The sequence below is a fragment of the Myotis lucifugus genome, unplaced genomic scaffold (assembly GCF_000147115.1).
Source record: "Myotis lucifugus unplaced genomic scaffold, Myoluc2.0 scaffold_3, whole genome shotgun sequence".
Taxonomy (NCBI): domain Eukaryota; kingdom Metazoa; phylum Chordata; class Mammalia; order Chiroptera; family Vespertilionidae; genus Myotis; species Myotis lucifugus.
The window spans coordinates 11,242,928-11,263,713 of record NW_005871051.1 but is presented as its reverse complement, the minus strand read 5'-3'; the positions used below and the strand labels follow the sequence as shown (position 1 = coordinate 11,263,713).

Genomic DNA, 20,786 nt, shown 5'->3' with positions numbered 1-20,786 from the left:
AACATTATTTAATAATTTTCTGATTTCGTTTTGCAAAGTCCATATTTTTGTTTTAAATATTTAGAACAGCTCTAATATTAGCCTGTTGTCTTTGGAAATGATTGGCCTAGAACAGTGGTTTTCAAACTTTCACGTTCATAAAATTCTCTGGAGGGCTTATTAAAACTTGGACTGCTGGGCCCCACCCTAGAGTTTATGATTCAGTAAGTCTGGATTAGGACCTGATATTTTGCTTTTCTCACAAATTCCCTGGTGATGCTGGTTTGGCTGGTCCAGGGACCACACTTTGAGAGTCACTGGCTTAGAACACATGGAGAATTAGAAACTCATGTAATGCCGTCTCATTAAGAGAATTGTATTGGTGAGAAGAGACAAATAGGGGATTAGCCCGAAGTTATGACAAAACACTTTGGGTTGTTTCTTTGAAAGCATTTCTCCTTCTAAATTTATATCACTACCTCATTCCTAAGCAACCAATCATGCTGCTCATAAAATTAGATTTGGTTTACCTTCTAAACTTTTTTGCATTTTTCTAATGTACTCATGCTTGAAAAAAAAATTTTTTTTTTGCTCCAGTGTCTTAGTACTTTGAGGAATTGAAATATAATATGTTTATAGAAGTAAATCCTATTTAAAGTCTTAGATACCTATCATCCTTGTAAATTATTATTTCTTTTAAAGAGGCTTACTTCAAAACTTGACAGTTAAATTTTTCATTTTACATACAAAAGTAGACTAGTGAATCAATGGAATTCATATATAAGCCAAGATTATTCAAGATTATTGTTTTTTAATCTGCATTAGCCTGATAATACTCTCATATTCATGCCCTTTGTTTTAGATGTAGTAAGGAATTTCTGAACATTTCTTGGGCCCTTAGATGTTGAACTACTTTAGAAATCCCTGCAGAAAGCCATTGCTCTTAGTTATCGTTCTCTATGGCTACAATTATAATTTATTCTAGCTTTTGACAGAAATTGTAGAACATTTTAAAATCCTCCTGCAGTTCCATTACTTCTCTAATATTAAATAAGATTTTCTTAAAGTAGTCCCCCCAAAAGATGGACATTTAATTGTTGAGAATTATATTAACTGCCAGGTGAACCATAAAACAAAACAAAACTTAGAAGTATCAGAAATATCAGTTTTTCCCTATCCCCAAAAATTACTTCATTCAGGTCAAATCTATTATGGGTTTGTACAGCCACACCAACTATTGCTGAGAAGTTGTCACCGTCTACAAATCACCAAGAAGCATTTATTAAGCGTTTGCACTAAAGGTAATGGGGAGTTACTGTCCCCAGTAGGGTAGCAAAATTAACAAATGAATTAATTAACCCTTGTTTACATTCTGTTTCAAAGCCAAGATTTTAAGTAAAGCTTTTGTCAAAGGTATTAGCTGAGCTTGGTTTACAAACTAAAAGTGCAAGACCTGTGAAAGCCAAATGCTTTGTGGGTACAATCAGGGGAAAAGCCTTCCTTAATTAACTCTGGGGATTAAGAGGTAAATAAAAAGATCATTGCAGGACATGCCAATTGTTCTTCCCAGATTTGAGTCCTAGCAGGTATTTAGGGATGTTTTGAATAACTTACAGGAGCATGTGGCCGTAACAGGGAAAAGGGCCAGGTTTCAAGTCAGAAGACTGGAATCTAGTCCACAGCTGATCACTTACTAGATCTGGGGCCAGATTAGCCACCAGTTGTTTTATTTTTTCACTTCATTTTATCTATTTACTGGCCGACTTATTAAAAATAGGAAAACAAGCCAAAACCGGTTTGGCTCGGTGGATAGAGCGTCGGCCTGCGGACTCAAGGGTCCCAGGTTCGATTCCGGTCAAGGGCATGTACCTTGGTTGCGGGCACATCCCCAGTAGGGAGTGTGCAGGAGGCAGCTGATTGATGTTTCTCTCTCATCGATGTTTCTAACTCTCTATCCCTCTCCCTTCCTCTCTGTAAAAAATCAATAAAAATATATTTTAAAAAAATAGGAAAACAAATAGTACCTAGCTCAGAGAGCTAATGTAAGGACAATTTATGTAAAAACAGGGGCAAAGGGCCATATAGATGCTGCCTAATTTAGATGTCTAATCCTGATCATGCTGTATTTGCGTTTACCATACAGAACTATTGCAGTCGCTTTATGAGCTAGCACAGAAACGCCTTAATCGGCCAGACATTTGGCCAAAGGAGCTGGATCTTTTCCAGTCTCTTTATAATTCTAGTCAAACCATATGGATACCTGCTTAGCCCCCATATCCCTACCCTGAGCCAAAAAAAGAAAACAAATTACAAGGAACACTCCTAAATGTGACAGGCCCAAGTGTATCTATTTCCCACTCTACAAGGAGCCACGATAGTTCTGGAATCCAACGTTTCCAGACAGCGCTTTCCCCCACCCCGCTGCTGCTGTGGCGGAGTCAGGGGCCTCTGGTCATCCTGGCGCAGGCTTGGCTGCAGGTGGTGCTCTAGGGGGAGGCGTGAAACCTGGGCGCCCCTCACCATCAGCACCAACCAAATCAGTTTCTTTTCTTTTTTTAAAAAAATATATTTTTATTGATTTCAGAGAGGACAGGAGAGAGAGAGACAGAAACATCAATGATGAGAGAGAATCATTGATTGGCTGCCTTCTGCACGCCCCACACTGGGGATCGAGCCTGCAACCGGGCATGTGCCCTGACCAGGAATCAAACCATGATCTTCTGGTTCATAGGTCGACGTTCAACCACTGAGCCATGCCAACTGGGTCATAATCAGTTTCTTATTGAAATTGTGTGTTAATCTGTCTTTATCTTAACCCAGCTATCCCCCCCCCAATAAAGTGAATCTGTTACATTATATCATTTGTTTAATCATATTGAATTCATTTTATCTTAGGATATTTAGTAACATGTCTGTGTATTCTTCTAAACAGCAGACATGTATGTAAAGTAAGTACATATATACCACCTACGTACCTACACAGGCACACAGCGTAGGTACTATTGGCTGATTTCCTATTCAAGCAAATTATAAGTTGTTTGCTTATGTGATTTACTTACCTAATAACAGAAGAAAACACCAACCCAAAACATTAAAATAACCAGGCCCCAGTAACTACCTTCCTTAGCTAAGAGATTTAAATCATCATCCTGGTTTTTTGGAAAAACCAATAATGGCTAGTGGCCCTATGGGGCGCCTTCCATAGGTGCTATCTACCTAACCACACTCGCATGCCTGATAACGTGGGCCTACTTCTGCACCCCGCCCTGCTCGCCGTGGGCTCCGTGGGGGAAGCAGCCACAGCGCTACCCCGCGCTGCGGGCCTGCCCTTTCGCTCGTCAGAGATCCAGCCAAACTCAAGCCTGAATCTGAATCCTAGCGAAGTATCTAAGTCACTGCCGGAGCCAAAAATAAAAATGCAGCGGGGGTAGGACCCAGCGTCGACAGAGCAGAGCGGACGGTGACCTCAGCCTGGGGCAGGGGCCCATAGCAGTCTCCTGTGGCCTCCTGAGCAGCTAGGACCTGGAAGGGCGCAGACAGCACCTCATGCCTGTCTCTAATTGCTCTCACATCATCAGCATTCCAGAACAGGAAACTGTCTGCAGCAGGAATTCTTGCTTCTGTGCCATAAGGTTTGAGCAGCGACCCTTTCCCCTGCATACATCTGCTTCTGTGGGTTTGTGGCAGGTGGGTCTTCTGGGTTTTGATGGCTGTGAGAACAGCGTGACTGTCCCATCTCTTGGCAACTCACTATTAGATTTCCGGGTTATGAACTCCTCCCTCACTGGCTGCCGGTCAGTCAGGAAGCTCATTGTTAGGTGAACGACTGCTCATAACATGTACAGTCTCGTGCCAAGGTGCCTTTACTAAGACACAGAGTGAGGTTCGTGTTGCCCAGATTGTAGACATGTTCTCTTGCCCCCAGCCCAAGAAAGGGGACCCGCTTGCCAGGGACTCAGGGATAATGGATGCCATTGTCCCCCAGAGCTTCCACCAAGGCCTAACTCAACCTGCTCCTTTCTCGTCCCACATCCTATGGTGAATCCAGTGCGGACAGGCACCTGGTTCACTCCAAACACAAAACTACTTCCACAGGCGGCGGTGATTGCCGCCTCTAGCCAGCTGCCACCCCTCACCCTCAAATAAAAGCCCCAGTTCTTTTCTTTTTTCCCCCTTGGAGAGAGCTGGTGTGATGAGGGTGGGAGAGGCTTAGAGAGAAACCCTTAATATTTCATTGTAATTTCATGGGATAGGGGCAGCGTCAGCTCCTTTGGGCCAACTTCCTGATAGTCAGAACTGCATGTACTAATTCATCTAAACTATTTCATAGCTTTTGCTTAGTCAGTTCAAATAAATACAATTTAAAGTAGTGCTTTTCACATGAAGGCTCGTCGCCTCCAGCCCAGCTTGCCAGCTGGGTCTTTCCCCGAGCGGCCAGCAGGGCTCCATGCCCCTCTGTCATCCACAGGCGCAGTGGGGCCAGGACATTTGGGAAAGAGGAGGACAAAACCCGGAGTAGCCCTTCTCCCTCCTGCAAAAATCTACAAGTTGAAGGAACCTTGGATACTCTCTCATCCAGCCTTTTCCTTTGTTTTTGTGGAGAACGAGGTGCAGAGATGAAGTCAGTTACGCAAGACTGCAGTGTTGCTAGGCCCGTGGTCGGCAAACTCATTAGTCAACAGAGCCAAATATCAACAGTACAACGATTGAAATTTCTTTTGAGAGCCAAATTTTTTACACTTAAACTATATAGGTAGGTACATTGTCATTAACTTAATTAGGGTACTCCTAAGGCTTAGGAAGAGCCACACTCAAGGGGCCAAAGAGCCGCATGTGGCTCGCGAGCTGCAGTTTGCCGACCACGGTGCTAGGCCAACCTGGGCCAAGAACTCTGGGCTCCTCACTGTAGCCAAGCTCTCCCGCTGCAGTCAGTGGCTTTGCTATTTACCGGCCTCCCCTTCTCTACAGTGGCTGCTGAAGCCTAGCTGCTTTGGGTGCATAAAAGCAATTTATTTTATGAAGCAGATACAGAGCTTTTTGGTTTAGACTCACTAGATGTCCCAGACAAGCCTGAAGACACAAAGGGTGCCGCAGAGAAACCGCCCAAAGGGTCTGGGCGACCCAGGGCCAGCCACCAAGATGGCTTGGGGAGGACTAAAAATCAGAGTGAGCTGAGAGAAAGTTAGGGTTCCTGAGCAACGCAGAGAATATGTCCTGGGTATCGACTTCTTAAAAGATATTCTAAATTATTTTTAGAAACCACGGGGTGGTTAATGCTAGTGAGTTTCAGCTATTTTAATCAGTTGATGTATTAAAAATATATATTTGTGCCCAGCTAGTGTAGCTCAGTGGTTGAGCATTGACCCATGAACCAGGAGGTCATGGTTTGATTTCCGGTCAGGGCACATCTCCAGGTTGCTGGCTCCATTCCCAGTAGGGGGCGTGCAGGAGGCAGCCCATCAATGAATCTCTCTCAGCAATGATGTTTCTGTCTCTCTCCCCCTCTACCTTTCTCTCTGAAATCAATAAAAACATATTTAAAAATAAATTTAAATATATATGGAAGTGATGTGGGCTTTATTGATTAGTGTGAGTATAATGGGGGGGAAAGGGGCTGTTTTAGCCCCTGGTACCTCTGCTGGGATGCCTTCCCCAGATAAATTAGGTCAGTGGTTCTCAGCTGGGGTGACCTCCACCCCAGGGGACGTTTGGACATTTGTCAGTGTCTGGAGACGTTGTTGGTTGTCACAAAAGGAGGGAATGGAGGAAGGGTGGTACTAGCATCCAGTGGGTAGAAGCCGGCGATGCTGCTAAACATCCCACAATGCACAGGACAGCCTCCCCACAACAAAGAACTATCCGGCCCAAAATGTGAGACGTGCTGAGGTGGAGATGCCTGGATGAAGTGAAGCCATGGATGCTTTCAGGAAAAACCGCTGGATGGCTGTGCAGCCGCGTGTCCCTGCAGTGGCATTCTCCGTGGCACCGGAGAGGGAGGCCACGGGTCTTTGTTCTCCGGGCTGTAAGGCATATGCGACAGCAAGGAAACCGCCGATGGCAGGACTGATGGCTCCGACGCGAAGGGGCCGGCCCTCCTTTGATTTACCCCTCAGGACTCCAAAGGGACGTTTCCCTTTCATTATCCGCGGCGATTTTCTGCACAGATGATTACACTAGTGGATTTGTCTTAAATAAAAGACATGTTCCTGAAAAGTTGCGTTGGTTAAATCATATTTTAAGGACATTCAGTAAATACTAAGGAGCCAGTGACTTTTTAAAGTGAAAGGTACTTTTAAATAAAGTCTTATTCTTAAAGAGGAGCATCCCTATAGATTGCATTTTTAATGCAAATACTTTATTTTTCCTGTACATTACATTTTTATCTCCGCGCTCCATAAAAATGATATAAGAGGAACAGTTTCTCTTCCTTCTTCCTGTTCCTGCTCCTATTCTTTCCCTTTAAAGGAAAAATTAGGGGGGAATTAACAATAGAGTCTCGGAATTTAGGAAGGTCATTGATCAGTCTAGCCATTATACAGTTCAAAAGACGCCTGCTGGGTTACAAATTGTTAGAAAATAGGACTTGGTTCCATTTTGAAATCATTAATTTTTTTATCTCACTTTTTTTTTTTTTCAGTTACTGACCTTTGGCTAGAAAGAGCAGGTGCACCAGTCCCTCCATCACCCGTGGGTGTTTGCTGCACCACAAACATTTGATAAGACTCAGCCTCTACCACAGGGTGGGGTGGGGTGGGGTGGGGGGACTGGTGTCAGCAGAGATAAGGGGTGGCACTGAAGGAACCCAGCGGTTCCCTCCTTATCAATCACTGCCCTGGGCAACATCCCTCTGTGTGTAAGTCGCTGGCTGACCCCGCAGGGCAAGGGGCAGGAAGGAGGAAATTTATTTGATAAAGCTGCCATTAGTGTCACTTCACTGACAGGGGCTTCCACAGAGGTCTGACCCAGTGGGGACAAAGCCACAGCCACTGGGAGGAGCTGGCCCAGACGAGAGGCTCCAGGCAGATCTGGGCCGACCTCCTCACCCCCCGCAAGGAGGGAGGGGCTGGGGCAGAGATGCTAGCATGACCCGGATGTCAGCTGCCCGGGTCAGGACAGCGCCCGTGTGGAGAAGCCTGGAGTCCCCGTGAGAGCTGGTGTCACGCTCGCCTGCTCCTAGAGCCCTTGCCCTCCCAAGGTCCCTCCTCACAGTCACCCATTTCGGTCTCGCAGACCCCGGGGGGGAGGAAGGAGGTCATGGGGAGCAGCCTTTTACAAATGAGGAAGCCCAGCACCAAGGAAGTGAGTCCCCGGCCCAGGTCACTCACGGGAAGCACTTACCACATGCCAGGGACTGTGCTACATGCTTTCTTCATTACCTCACCCGAGCCCCCCAGCACCTCTATGAGGCCTATGGTCATGCGAACGCTGCCTAGCTGCCTAAGCTCTGACGAAGCTCTGAGATGTGAGTAACTTGCTCAAGGCCATGTCTCCGTCTGCCCAGGCTGTCAGACACAGCCCCACGGTGTTCCTTTCTCTCGGTTCTGGGCCTGGGGCCCAGGCCGGGTCCAGCAAGGCCTGGGTCCAGTAGAGCCCTCTTCCTGGCTGGTGGAGGCCGCCGGGTTGCAGGCCTTTCCTCTGAGTCCTGTGGTCCCTTCCTGTAGGGCACTAATCCTGTCAGGGCAGGGCCCACCCTTACCATGTGTTTAACCTTAATTACTTCCCAACGGCCCCCTCTCCTAACAGTGACATTGAGGGTTAGGGCTCCAACATGGGAATTGGGGGGCTGGGGCCGGCACAGTTCAGTGCTTTCACGGTGGGATTGGGGTCAGCCATCTCACCCACTGCTTGCTCTCCTGGCCACGAGGCTCGCTGGGCCAGAGAGCAGGGCTGGGCAGAGACCGCAGGCCATGGAGCTTCTCCATTGCTGACACTGACCCTCCCCAGTGTCTTTCCTTCCAACTTGCTGCCTTCCCTCCTGGGTACAGGCGATGCTAGGAAGGTCCTCGTTTGACAAAACGTTCTGACTCCTAGTTGGTGCCAGGGGTAAGTCGGTGCAGGCGAGGGAAGGCGCTTGAAAGACCATCTGGTCCTGGCCATGTGTCCAGTTGGAGCATCAACCCCAACCAAGGTCGCAGATTCCATCCCTGATGGGGGCATGTGTGGGAGGCGTCCGACTGATGTTTCTCTCTCTCTCTCTCTCTCTCTCTCTCTCTCTCTCCCTCCTCCGTCTCCCTTCCTCTCTCTCATCAGTAATTTTTTTTAAAAAGACCATCTGGAGCCCAGGAACAAAACTCAGGCTATTATGGGAAAAGCAAAAGAAGCCCAAGGCTGAGCCCTGAGGGCTGGTTCCCTTGTAGCCGCAGCGGCTTTGTACCGGGCCCAGGCAGGCCTCTCCCTGGTGTTGCTGGTTGAACACAGTCATGTGGCCCAATTCCTGGGCTCCAGGGGCAAGGTCATAGTCGCCTGTCGCTCGTGTGTGGGGGGGGGATGAGAAATTAATGCACATGGGCAAGCCCCCCACTGAGCCAGCCATCGCGGTGCCCGTCGGCTCCTCATTATTAAGACTTTGCAGTAAAAACAGCCTGTAGACTCCTGCTCAGGCTTCCAGCACCGAGCCAAGCAGCAGACAGGCACCCATCCACCTGGAATGTCTCCTCACAAATCAGAGTATCTGTGTGTTGCTCGAGACTGTCTTCTCTTCCTCGCTCTCTCATGCCTTACTGTTCCCACTTGCTTTATAAAGGTAGACTTAAATGGGGGGGGGGGGGTCCTAATTTTAAAAAAAACAACTAAGAACAACAACAGACCACAAGACAGCATTCAAAAATGAAAATGTGTCATTTTGAGTCGGTGTTTCCTGAGCAGGATGCGAGGGTGATTTCTTTCCCGTGTCCTTGTCTAGATGTATTCGAAGAATGAAGCCACGAACAAGAGACGGTAGATGAAAAGGGTGGAAATTCATTGGAAGCAAATACAGACTCGCACGTAGGGAGGGGGTCCCAAGGGGGTAACCCACTAAACCTGCCTATTTTATCCCTAAAACTCCTTTCAGTTTTACCTCCCGAGACCGTCAAATAAAGGTGGGGTCCGTGGGGAACCGCTCAGCTCACGGTGCCTGGAGGGGACTGCGATTTCATAGGTGTACCTGGGGCTGTCACGGTGCTGGGAGTGTTTTCCCTCGCGGAGGCCCTTCCCTCTCGCTTTCTGTCACTCCGCCCGAGAGTTACTAACACCCTCCGCTCCGGGTGGAGAGGAAACTGACACGGAGCTTCCAGAGCTCAGTGCGTGGTCCCGGGGATCACAGAGTCAGCTGCCTGCAGGCTCCATTCCAGGGAAGCCCCAGGCGTCTTCCCAGCTAGTTCTAATCACACACACACACACACACACACACACACACACACACACACACACATGCACACACACACACGCACACGCACGCACACGCACGCACGTGCACACACGCACGCACACGCACGCACGTTTTCCAGTGCAGTTCGACCTGGAACATTTGGAAAACGGAGGCGCTCATTCCTCTTCCCAGCGCAGGGCTGTCTGGAAGCGAATCTTGTGTCCCAGGCGGCGCGCAGGCCCCGGGGTCGCCGGCGTGTGTGTCGCGCTCATTGCTGCCTCGCTCACCGTGTCCCTGGTTGGCTTTTGCAGGTGTGGCAGCTGTGGCGCCGTGTTCCATTCCGAGTGCAAAGAGAAGTCTGTGCCCTGCCCGAGGTGTGTCCGCCGGGAGCTGCAGAAGAAGCAGAAGTCGTTCTGGCGGAGGCTGAACGTGGACGAGAGCCTGGAGGAGGCTTGCAGCATGTTCGAGCTGTCCTACCCCAACACCTGACCGGGCGGGGCCCAAGGTCAGGGTGACCTCTCGGTGATCCACTGGCCCCGAGGCTTCCTGGTGGCCAGGCAGGCCCCTTTCGAAGAAGAGTGCGTCTCGTCTTCAGCTGGACACAGATACATATTTACACATCTACACGCGCACACACCTGTAGGGACGTTCTGTGTACACCCATGTCCGAAAGGTCCATGGAGCCTCTGTGGCTCCACCAACTACCAACGGCCACTTACACTCAGCCATGAACCTCAGCTGCTCGCTCCCAGGCAAAACGTGGTTTACACACATGCTTTACGCTCGGGACTGTTTCTTTTCTTTTTTTGTTTTTTGTTTGTTTTGCTTGTTCTTTTGGCTGTCAGGGCCACGGGCCAGGAAGGAAGTATTATTACACAGAACAGCAGGCTTGGGCTACTTTCGTGTTATTTATTTTTAGCCTTCAGAGCCAATGAGGTAACTGAGGCAGGCACCATCACCACCTGTTTCCCAAGAAGGGCTCCTAAACCCAGGAGTGACTTGGGATCCCTCCAGGACCCGGCCTCTCGCCTCGGCTCTTCCCCAGAGGTGGGGGTCCCCTATGCTGAGCCACAAGGCTTGGAAATCAGGGGTGCAAGCTCCCCCTGAAAGAAAATCTGCACCCCGAAGTTATCAGGAGAGCTAATCCTGGTTTTGAAGTCCATGTCAGAAAAGTTTTTTCTTGACAAAGAAGAGACCTCGGCGGCCAATTACTGCCGTGGTTGCTCTGGTACGAACCCGCCTCGCCTAGTGACGCAGCGGCCGCCACAGTCCCAGTGTCCCCGCGGCTCTCCCGTGAGCATCTCTCCGGGGCTCGGGTGACACGTATGACATGTTAATGGAGCTGGCGTGGGGAAATGTCCGAGGGTTGTTAGTACATCGGTGTGTAGACTGGTAGATATCGAGTGCGTGCATTCCAGCAGACGGTCTGCAGTTTCTTTCCACAGAATCCTGTGCAGGCAACTCCCACCTGTTCGTTGTAAATGCTTTGTTTCTCATTGTTCTTCATTGCACTTTCGTTTTGACCTTTGTCAAGTTAACCACTTCTACTTTCATCTTTTCTTAATCTTAAAAAAATAATTCACAGGAACCTGGAACTTCAAAATACCAACCTTAGCCTATTAAGAAAATACCAAACTTATAACTAACGAATTCAATCTAATATCATTTAAATACATACATATATACGTATATAATTGCCATTTTAAAGTAAAACAAAAAGTGCTAAAATAAAACGATAGGAAGAAGGAATATAACACCGCTTGGCCGCCTGGCAGGAGAGTCCTCCCACTGCAGTGCCCACGTAGGGAGCGCTGTGCCGGAAATGGCGGGCACCAGGGCCCGGAAACCGTGGCTCCCTTCCGTCCTCACCTCTTCCCAGGACAGGAAAACACGCTCACATCGAAACAACGGTACATTTAACATCATCGCCTTGCTCCCCCCAGGCCCCGGCCCAGGACCCCTCTGCCCGTTGAAGAACGCGATGTTTCCCACCGACTTGGTGCAGACTGTCAGCTGTCAGCATTCCGCCTCCCGACCCGTGCCAGTTCCCTCCGCCCGGACCACACAGTTCCCCTGACAGCTCAGCGCCACGCGTGCGTTTGCTTTCTGATCACACAGTAGCTGTATCCAAGGCCTGAGACTTGTTAAGGGGCGGGGGCCCCCTTCACCAGACGCCTCGCGGTGCCTTTTACTCTTGGAAAGCAGGTTGGCTCCCCCCACTGCAGCTACAGAGAGAGGGAAAGGGTGGGGATCTCAGCAAGCGCTTGGCAAACAGGCAAACAAACCCGATCGTCTCCTCTTTCCTCCTCCCCTTGGTGAGATAGAGTTTATATTTTTTAGCTCAAAGTTAAGATAGCAGACCAGGATCTTTCACGAGAGAATTATGGACCTGCTTATTACAATGCAGATGTGCTCCATGGCAAAGTGCCTTTTCCCTCACCCTCGCCCGTCCCCGCCCCCCCCCTCCCCTGCGGCTCCTTCTGCCTTGGCTGTAATTAATGCATCTGCAACTCCAGCTGTCAGCAGGGCGACCCCCCGCACACTGCGCTTGCAGACCTGAGCGAGGGCCTCTCCTCCCTCCTCGAGTGTTTGCCCCGCGCACAGAACTTCCTGTCCCACCTCCCGGCACCCAGGGTCAGACCTGCCGCCAGGCGCCAGTCGGGGTGAAACCTTGGGTCCCTGTTCTAAAGGCCTTTGTTGCTGCAGGGCCGGCTCGGAGGGCCCTGCTCAACGTCCGCAGCCCCTGTGAACTGGGGAGCTTTCCGCTCACATCGTTTTCTGCTTATTTTCAAAAGGGAAAAAAATAGATGGGCTATCGCCACCCAGAACTGGCACCGCCTCCCAGGGCTTCTGTTTTCTCTCCTCGAGGTGCGTTTCTGACAGCCTGGCCAGTGCCCGCGTGGGCCTGCACGATGCTCGATGCTCGCAGCCACCACCACACCTGCCAGGCCAGCGCGGAGCCGGCTTGGGCGCTGGGTCTGCCCCCAAAATTCAAAATTGCTGCTTTCGGCCCAGAACACCTTCATGCACGTGAACGCCCCTACTGTTTGCAGCTCTCACAGTCGCTGGGTGGACGGCGAGGGATTGTTCCACCGCTTAGAAACTGTCGCAACAAAAGCAGAGCTGTGACCCCCACCTCGCACGCCACGCCGATGCCCGCCTTTTCTTCCCGTGAACTCCCCCGCACATCAAGCCCACGAGAAGATGGCAGTGCGTCTCCCGGAGCTGGCGGCCCACTCGGAGCCTCTTTTCACTGGAAAGGCCCCTCCCTGCCCTAGGGCTTGAGGAACTCCCTCCTCCCAGCGCCAGAAACCAAGTGTGAGACCGTCCAACCCTGGTGAACGCTGGCACCTACCCCTGCAGCACAGGAGCCAGCTCCTAAAATAGCCCTCGCTGCACGGCTGCAGGCCGGCCGCACGGCACTTAAGGAGCAGGCAACTGGAATGCGACGCGTGTTCTTTCCAGGGCCGCCTCTCCCCACATTTCAAAGCCTCTTTGTATGAAAACCACGTAAACACGCGTCTCCCCGCGCTTCGCTGCCTTTCGGGGGACCGTGTCACAGCCCTTTTCATGTCTGCGGCGCTGACGGCTAGTCTTCCCGGGAGCTGTCCTATTTGATTAGCTGAGGAGGTAACCCCCTTTGATTGTTCTAGACCAGGCCTCCCCGGAAAGGCATGGTGCTGGCACCGGGGATCTGTGGCTCCCAACCAGCTCGGTGGTGCCCGCCAGCCTCCGGCAGAGGGGCTGCGTGCGCCCGGGTCTCCTCCCGCTGTGTGCGGACCGAGGCCTTGGCATCACTGGCTGTTGCAAGCGGCCTTTGCTAAGCTGACGGAGTCCCTGGACGGAGTCCCTGCTCTTGTCTCCGTATGTACGCGCTGAACACTGTCACCAGAGAGGGTCTTCCCGGGCCTCCTGGAAAAGGCGTGGCTCCCAAACCTCTGGGTTTGTTCTCGACCCCTTGGCCGGAAAGGCCCCGTGTGAACTGCTCACTGTCAGGGTGGGAACCGGGCGATGCCACGCGGACCTCTGCACAGGGCGTCCCCGAGGAAGCCCAGGTACATTCTGCCCTGATTTAGCGAAAGCTGCTGCTGCTCTTGGTGCCGGGCCGAATGACTCATGGCCCTGAGCTGCCCACTTCACGGGAGTAGCCGGATGATGAAGTAACCCTTCTGCTCCTGCTCCAATACTGCCTGGAGTCAGCACAAAGGCTCCTTTATTTTATACTTTTCCTCCTCCCAGTCAAGAGAGATGCATGCCGTTTCCCCCTTTTTTTCTGGAGTCTTCTGTCTCAGTGCTTTTCTTACTCTAAGATAATGTGAAAAAGTCGAGGTTTGGGGGCCAGGCTGACAGAAGCGAACACCTCCCTCCGTGGCGTGGATCGCGTCGTGAGAAGTTCGGACTCGTCTCCTCCCCGTGGTACTTGCTCAAGCCGGGCGTTAGGAGCTTCCCTGTGCCCCTCGGACGGTGCCCCTCACCCCAGTCAAGCGGAACCAACTGCTCGGGACTGAACCCAGTGATGGGTGAACAAGCCCGACGCAGTTCATCAAGACAGACAACTGTTGATTGCTCTCGTGTGGGACGGTAGATGGACAGTTAGCCCAGCGCCCGGCAGCCTTCTTATCGGTAATTCTAATTTCATCGTATTCAACTATCTCTAACTTGAGGGGTTTCATGTGTGTTAGTGAGATTTTACCTTGGCAGGTAAAACCAAGTCACTGTTAAACTCTAGACAAACGTCAAAAGAAATGTGTGAAATACCCCACCCCTCAGCACCCCCGTAGTTGCTGTCAGAGGTTTTATTTAAAATGGGTCCCAAGAGACCACGATCCGTGGCACCTGCCCGATGAAGTGGCCTGGGTGTGGTAGGAGGCATTGCTAAACTCCCGCTAAGCTCAACCGAGGAGATAGCCGCCGTTTCGCTTTGGTTCCTCCCTTTGGAAAGAGCTGTCTCACCCTGGCTGGTTTTGCTCAGTGGGTAGAGCATCGGCCTGCGGACTGAAGGGTCCTGGGTTCAATTTTGGTCAAGGGCACATGCTGGGGTTGCAGGCTCGATCCCCAGTAGGGGGCATGCAGGAGGCAGCTGATCAATGATTCTCTCTCATCATTGATGTCTGTCTCTCTCTCTCTCTCTCTCTCTCTCTCTCTCCCTCTCCCTTCCTCTCTGAAATCAATAAAAATATATTGAAAGGAAAAAGGGAGGGAGGGAGGGAGGGAGGAAGGAAGGAAGGAAGGAAGGAAGGAAGGAAGGAAGGAAGGAAGGAAGGAAGGAACCATCTCATTAGACCCAGAGGGAAGCCAGAAGTTGCAGGTAGAAGGTCAGGTGCCCACAGCAGCTCAGCCCAGAGCAGCGGCCTTCCCACCGGCCGTAGAGCTGCAGACCAGCCGCCCTCCCTGTCCTGCTCCTCCTGCCCCCAATCCTGAGCCCCAGCCTAGATTCGGCCTCATGGCTGCTACCCCAGCTAGTGCCCAGCTGGGCCCGTGGCTCCTCCACCCCGGCCACCCCATCCCTTCCCCGTAGGAGTGCCTTATAGAACCAAACGCCCAGTGCTAGCCCATCTGACCCCGTGAAGCCGGCAGGGCCCTCTGCCTGCACATGGATCCCGTTGCTCCCGCCCTGCTGGCTGCTCTTCACACAGATCCCTCAGAGCCTGCGCCCGCCATCGCACGTCTGACCTTTCACCTTCGTTAACCTGGTGCCTTACACTCCCGAGTGAAAAGGATTCCTGTCGGAAACACACTGTTAAAGCAGAATGGCGGACACGTTGGCTTCTTAGCTCCACTCGACCAGGAAACACAGGAGATACAAACCACATAATGTTTTAACGTTATTTGATGCTGCTTCTTGAATCACTCTGTTTGCTTGCTTGCTCTCATTAACGAAACTCAGGGGAATGTCACCGAGGCCAGTGGGAAGAGAAATCAAACCAGTTATCCAGATCTGAATCTGGGAAGTCAGTGAACTTGGCCTTTTTCAGGTTGAGAAGTTACATAAACATGAGGATTTTTTTTTCTTTATATAAAGGTTGGTTATTTTGCCACCCGCTTTCCAGTGAGAAGTGGGAAGGCTCTCGGGGAAATGGTGATAAAAATGTATCTGTGTGGGTCAGGCAGGCCACTGAGCTATTGTTACCTTGGGCTTTCCCTGCTGGAGGCCTAGGTTCTGCTTTTGGTCATCTATCAGAATCCTATTGTGGATAGCCAGTGGCCTGCTGCAGAAAATGTACGAGAAGAAACCTGTCTTGCAGGGAGGGTGAGAAGGGACACGCAGAGCTGCAGAGGAAGATGCTGAGCACGGCGGGGGAGGGCCTGCACGCTGGCGCTCTCGCTCCTGGGTCAGAACTGTCATTGCCCCTCAGTTCTGCTCGGGCACCACAGAACTGACGACAATTTTGGGGTTGGGCTATTCTATCACTCTGTGTTGAGCGATGTGTAATAGCTGATGTGCTAACGTACGCAGGCGTTGTTTCTGTTTTCTGGATTTCATGGCCTTTTGTTTTGGCATCACTTATCCATACTTTTGTTTACATCATTTTTTAAATATCCGTAACTGTAATAATATGAAATGAAGTTGTACTGTTGACCAAACCACTCGTTTTCATGGCTATCTGTTATATAATTTAAGTGCACCAGTTCCCAATGTATAAAGTTATCTCGCCCTCAATAAACAATGCAGAAAGTACTTTCTCGTCTCATAACAACTTCATTAAATTAGTGTTTTAGGGGGAGCTGGGGGGGGGGGGGAAGCCCAGGATAAGCCCTGGGTGTTCATTCAAAGTCAAGATTTGAGCTTCAGCCGTAACCGGTTTGGCTCAGTGGATAGAGCGTCGGCCTGCGGACTGAAAGGTCCCAGGTTCGATTCCGGTCAAGGGCATGTACCTTGGTTGTGGGCACATCCCCAGTGGGAGGTGTGCAGGAGGCAGCTGATCAATGTTTCTCTCTCATCGATGTTTCTGACTCTCTATCCCTCTCCCTTCCTCTCTGTAAAAAATCAATAAAATATATGTTAAAAAAAAAAGATTTGAGCTTCATTGAGAGTGAGCTACTGGGACTTTAAAATATCTCTTAATATTACTCTGACAGAGAGACTGGTCTTTTCTAAATTCGTCCATCTGTAACATTCTCACCAGCCCTTCCTATATTTATGAAAGCCACAGCATAACATTTTTTAAATGCAGATATTGGCCTTATTTTCCGAATCAAATCTGCCAAAGCTCAGGCATGAAGTGTCCTTCCGCCAGAGCTCCCTGTGCCCAGACTTTCTTGCCCTGGTTTCCTCTCGCCTCTGCACCCTCCAAGTCAGACAGACAAGTGCCGGGCAGGAGCCACTCGGCAAGAGCAGTCCGCAGACCCGATTTGGGGAGCAAAGAGTGAGAAGTAAAGGGGAGGTGTGTATGTGCGAGAGCAGCCCTCTGGGAGGCGAGGAGTGATGAGAAAGGTCCGCCCTACCTTGCCTGGACTGGCCCTCACCCTCCACCAGAAAGGCCATGGGTGCAAGAGCTGCAAGGAACCCTGCGAAAGCACCACTTAAACTCGCTTTCTCGAAGAAAGACATGGGCGAGACTAGAAAAGGTGCTGCTGGTTAACCATTCACCACAGGTGAGCCCTGCGCCTCCCTCCCCGAGACACACCTAGACACGTTCCTGCCCGGCCGCCCCGCCTCCACCCGCCGGAAACCGACTGGGGCTCACACCCAGGCTGTCCTAGAGCACCTGGACTTCATCCTCACAGGAAACCCGACACGACCCACGATAAAGAGAAGCGAGTTAATGTTTCACTGAACCGAGCTAGACACCCGACGTAGTCAGAGCCCCGACTCATCTGGTTTGCAGGGCGAGTTTGCTTTGCCCCAGTTGTGGGAAGGAGTGGCTGGGTCACTCAGGCAAGTGTGGGCATTCGCACAGAGGAGACATGCAAAGGCGTTTCCCGGGGGTGGAAAGAAACACCCCGGTCTCTCCCACCCTCCGGAGATGGGATGTCCATCTCCCTTCACTGCCCCACCCCACCTGTCCTTTCCACAGTGGCTCAAGGTGGTGGATTGAATCAGTGGTTCCCACGTTAGAAACACAAGAAAAAACGCACAACGTCAGGAACCCATCCCAGACCACTGAATCCGCATCTCTCTGGATGGGGCCTGAGTGTTTGTACTTCTTAAAACTCCCTGAGTGATGCCCATGTGTTCTGACAGCTAAGGACCACCAGGCTAAATGCAGCCAGGTGCCCGGAAATGGACATTCGCTTGGCACCCTGGGGCCCACAGAGGGAAGGACGTCAAGGGGTGTGGAGGGAGGGTGGCCCTGGTTGTCCCCTTCCTGTCCTCCTAGCAGAACAGGACTTTGGAACTTGCTGCTCACGGACTGCAATCATTTCCATAAAACCTCACCTTTATATCCTTTTTATATTCTTCCAGGGTGTGGTTAGTTTCCATTTAAGCAGCATATACCATCGCCAGACAGCCTGGTAAACAGACGTGGCCAGGTCACGGCCACAGGTGACTGAGCTGGCCTACGGCGGGAGTCTGTGCTCTTCTCCCTTTCATTTTCCCATGCTTCCTGGTTAGGCTGCAATTGTCCTCAAATGCAGGCCTAGGAGAGTCCCAACCAACGAACGTGAACCTCATCCCTCTGGAGGAATGGAAAATCACTAGGTGCTTCTTGCCCAGAAAGGCCTGGAAACTTCAGGAAATCTTGAGCTGTGTCCAGATTTACCTTGGTTCCGTAGAAGAATGATTTTTACAGTGAACCAGAGTCATTCCAAACCCAGGCACCTACCGAACTGATAATTTTCAACCTCAACTGCCGGTTACAGGGGAATGACATCAATACTATAAGGATGACAATATTCCTCACTGATGGGACACTTTTCCAAAGGGTTCAGAGTCTTAGAAATGATGTGATCTACATGCTCACCATGCCCACCACATGGGAAACACCCACAGCAGCAAAGCATTTATTTTGAATGAATGAATGAATAAATAAATAAATAAATAAGATCACTGCAGGAAGCTGGCAGTGCCAAGGGACAGGAAGGCACTAGAGGTGACCTTGGGTCTACCAGGGTCTCATCTGAACTTGTTCTAAAGCAGCATCATTAGAAACTACATTCCTGATTAGGAAAAGAAAATAGTTTTCCACATATTTTTATTATTACATTGAATTCTCATTGGGGACGACTCCTCCCCCAGGAGAAGAAGGGCTGGGTGCATCACACCCAGGAAGCCCGAGGCAAAGACCCAGCAGCAAGACCTCGTTCCTTCCCCCGTTTGCACCCATTTCTTCACAGCCGGGGCAGGGAAGTCCAGCAGGAGAACACGCGGTTCCCAGGCTGAGCACACAGAAATTCTGATTTATGTGCACTGACTTCCAGTTTACCTGGACGATAGGGAAATCCATGACTCCTCCGCCTTTATTTCTCACCCCTCCATTAAGGGCTTTTGATTTTAAGCAAATCAGCTAGAGTTCACGGGTTCATACACTGTTTCAGATGCTGCCATACACCCCCGGGGAACCGTGGGCCGGAGAAAATTCCTCCAGCTTTTGTCCCCACGCTCCCAGACAGACCAGTCCAGAACCACTCTCAGGGACGCCCATGTGCTCCCAGGGCCGTCTGTTGTTCTGCAGCTGAAAAGCTGCTATTAGCACCGTAATTTTTTCAAATGAACATTGAGCTAAATTATCTCAGACGTATAAAGGAACATCTCTCACTGTGTTATGGAAAATTGCCTTCCAAATTACAAGACTATACAAAGCACATATTAATTTGGGGCCCGAGGACATCCAAATTGCCTTCGCTCCCATGCTGTATCATGATGACACCCTCTTAATAATGTCAGGTTGCGAGGACGCCGCAAGGTGCACGCCGTCGGGAAAACAGACCAGAAGCTTTCTCCGTGAGGACCGCCGCTCGCGCGCACAAGCCCAGCAGAGGCATTTTGCTCTGAGATTCAAGCCTTTGGCAGAGGAAATAAATTCCAATTGCACAGGCGGGGAAGTGAATTGGAATTCTAAACTGGGTCAACCTCCCCAAAGGATTTTCTCGCTGCCACCCAGGAGGGAGGCACCCGAGGAAGCAGCCCCCGCAGCCCGGGCCCAGCGGAGACACCTGACCACTGTGTCTGGAAGGAGCACCCACTCCTGCATGATCAAGGGGAAGGGAGGGCAGGCACCGGCCGATAGAGCTTGCCAAGTGCCAATGTGTGTAGTGAACACGTGTGGACATGTGGTCTGACATCGGCCCTGCCCAAATCGCCCCAGACCTGCCCCCAGGACCCCGAAAGTCAGCTCATACAGCCCACCCGGGGCGTTTGCAATGAGGATGACTAGATTTTGCCTGGTTTGTTTCACTTCCTCTTGTTGGTCAGTTTTTTACTTTGCAGAAATATCACAAAGCAAATCCCAGACATAATGCCATTGATGCCCACGTGCTTCAGTATGCAGCTAAAGAAATGTTTATTTTTTGTCCATAGTCACAATGCTATTACACATCTCACAAAAGTTACAGTCATTCCTTGTTATCATCTGATGCTCAGTTCAAATTAAAATGATCTCATTGTCTTAAAAAGATCTTTTTTGTATGTCTGTTCACACAGTAAGACTTTTACAAAATAAATATAAGCATATGTGTGCCCCGCCTTGATAAACTGTAAATAAATTGGTGCCTTCCCAGCTTCCTCCCTCCCCCATCATTAGTGTACAGGTGCCCACTTTTCCTTCAGAGGACAGTGCCCCCCATTCCAGGGGGACCTGGTGGGCTGTCAATCAAAGTCCCCTTTCTCTTTGGACCCACAGCCGGAGCTGGGCCAGCAAGAATTTTAATCTTGAGGGAAGCACACACATTGATTGCAGCGTCTGAAGGGTTGTCTGTTAGTTCCTGCTCCCTGGAAACTCCCCTGAGCCCTGTTCTTTTATTGCTCAAATGCTATGAAGGAGGCAGCAAATGGCTCCTCTCCAGTTAAGAGCTGCTTTCTGACACAATGTCTTTCCCATGCAACGTCTCACTGCAGTTTCTCCGGTCGCCCTGCATTTGCAACCTCATCCTGACCTAGGCCCCCAGCAGACAGGCGCGTGAGCATACACGCGTGAGCCCTGCTGGGCCCGTTCTGGCCGCTGTATTCAGAAAGCAGTGCCACCGCTGGGAGAGGTACTTCTGCAGGAGCTTGCCACATCCCCACCGCCACGTAGCAAAGGGTGCTGAATGCCTGACTACTGAGACAACCTGCTCCAGAAACAACTGGTTCCTGCGGATCTGAGTGGAGAGAACCATTTATTTGCAGACACGGCAGTTGCCCCCCAGGGTACTGAGGTCCCATCTGCTTCCTGGGGGTCCAAGTTCCTGAGCCAGCACCCTCATCCTTGCGGGCAAATCCCTCCATTCCTCACCCATCCCCCAAGATGCCCTCACCAAAGATTTTAGAATTCTTTGTATATAGACTAGATAGATAGATAGATAGATAGATAGATAG

The 20,786-nt window shown here is 50.6% G+C and overlaps 1 protein-coding gene across 4 annotated transcripts in view; it reads left to right on the top strand.

The window, feature by feature from the left end:
- Positions 1-14,403, top strand: part of PLEKHM3 (pleckstrin homology domain containing M3) — a 164,968-nt gene extending 150,565 nt beyond the window's left edge. For all 4 annotated transcript variants that reach the window (XM_023760706.1, XM_006082453.3, XM_023760703.1 and 1 more), the window contains one exon: positions 9,640-14,403. In XM_023760706.1, the coding sequence (XP_023616474.1) occupies positions 9,640-9,817 (178 nt within the window). In that variant the 3' untranslated portion in view covers positions 9,818-14,403. The remainder of the gene's footprint in view (positions 1-9,639) is intronic.
- The last annotated feature ends 6,383 nt before the right edge of the window (positions 14,404-20,786 follow it).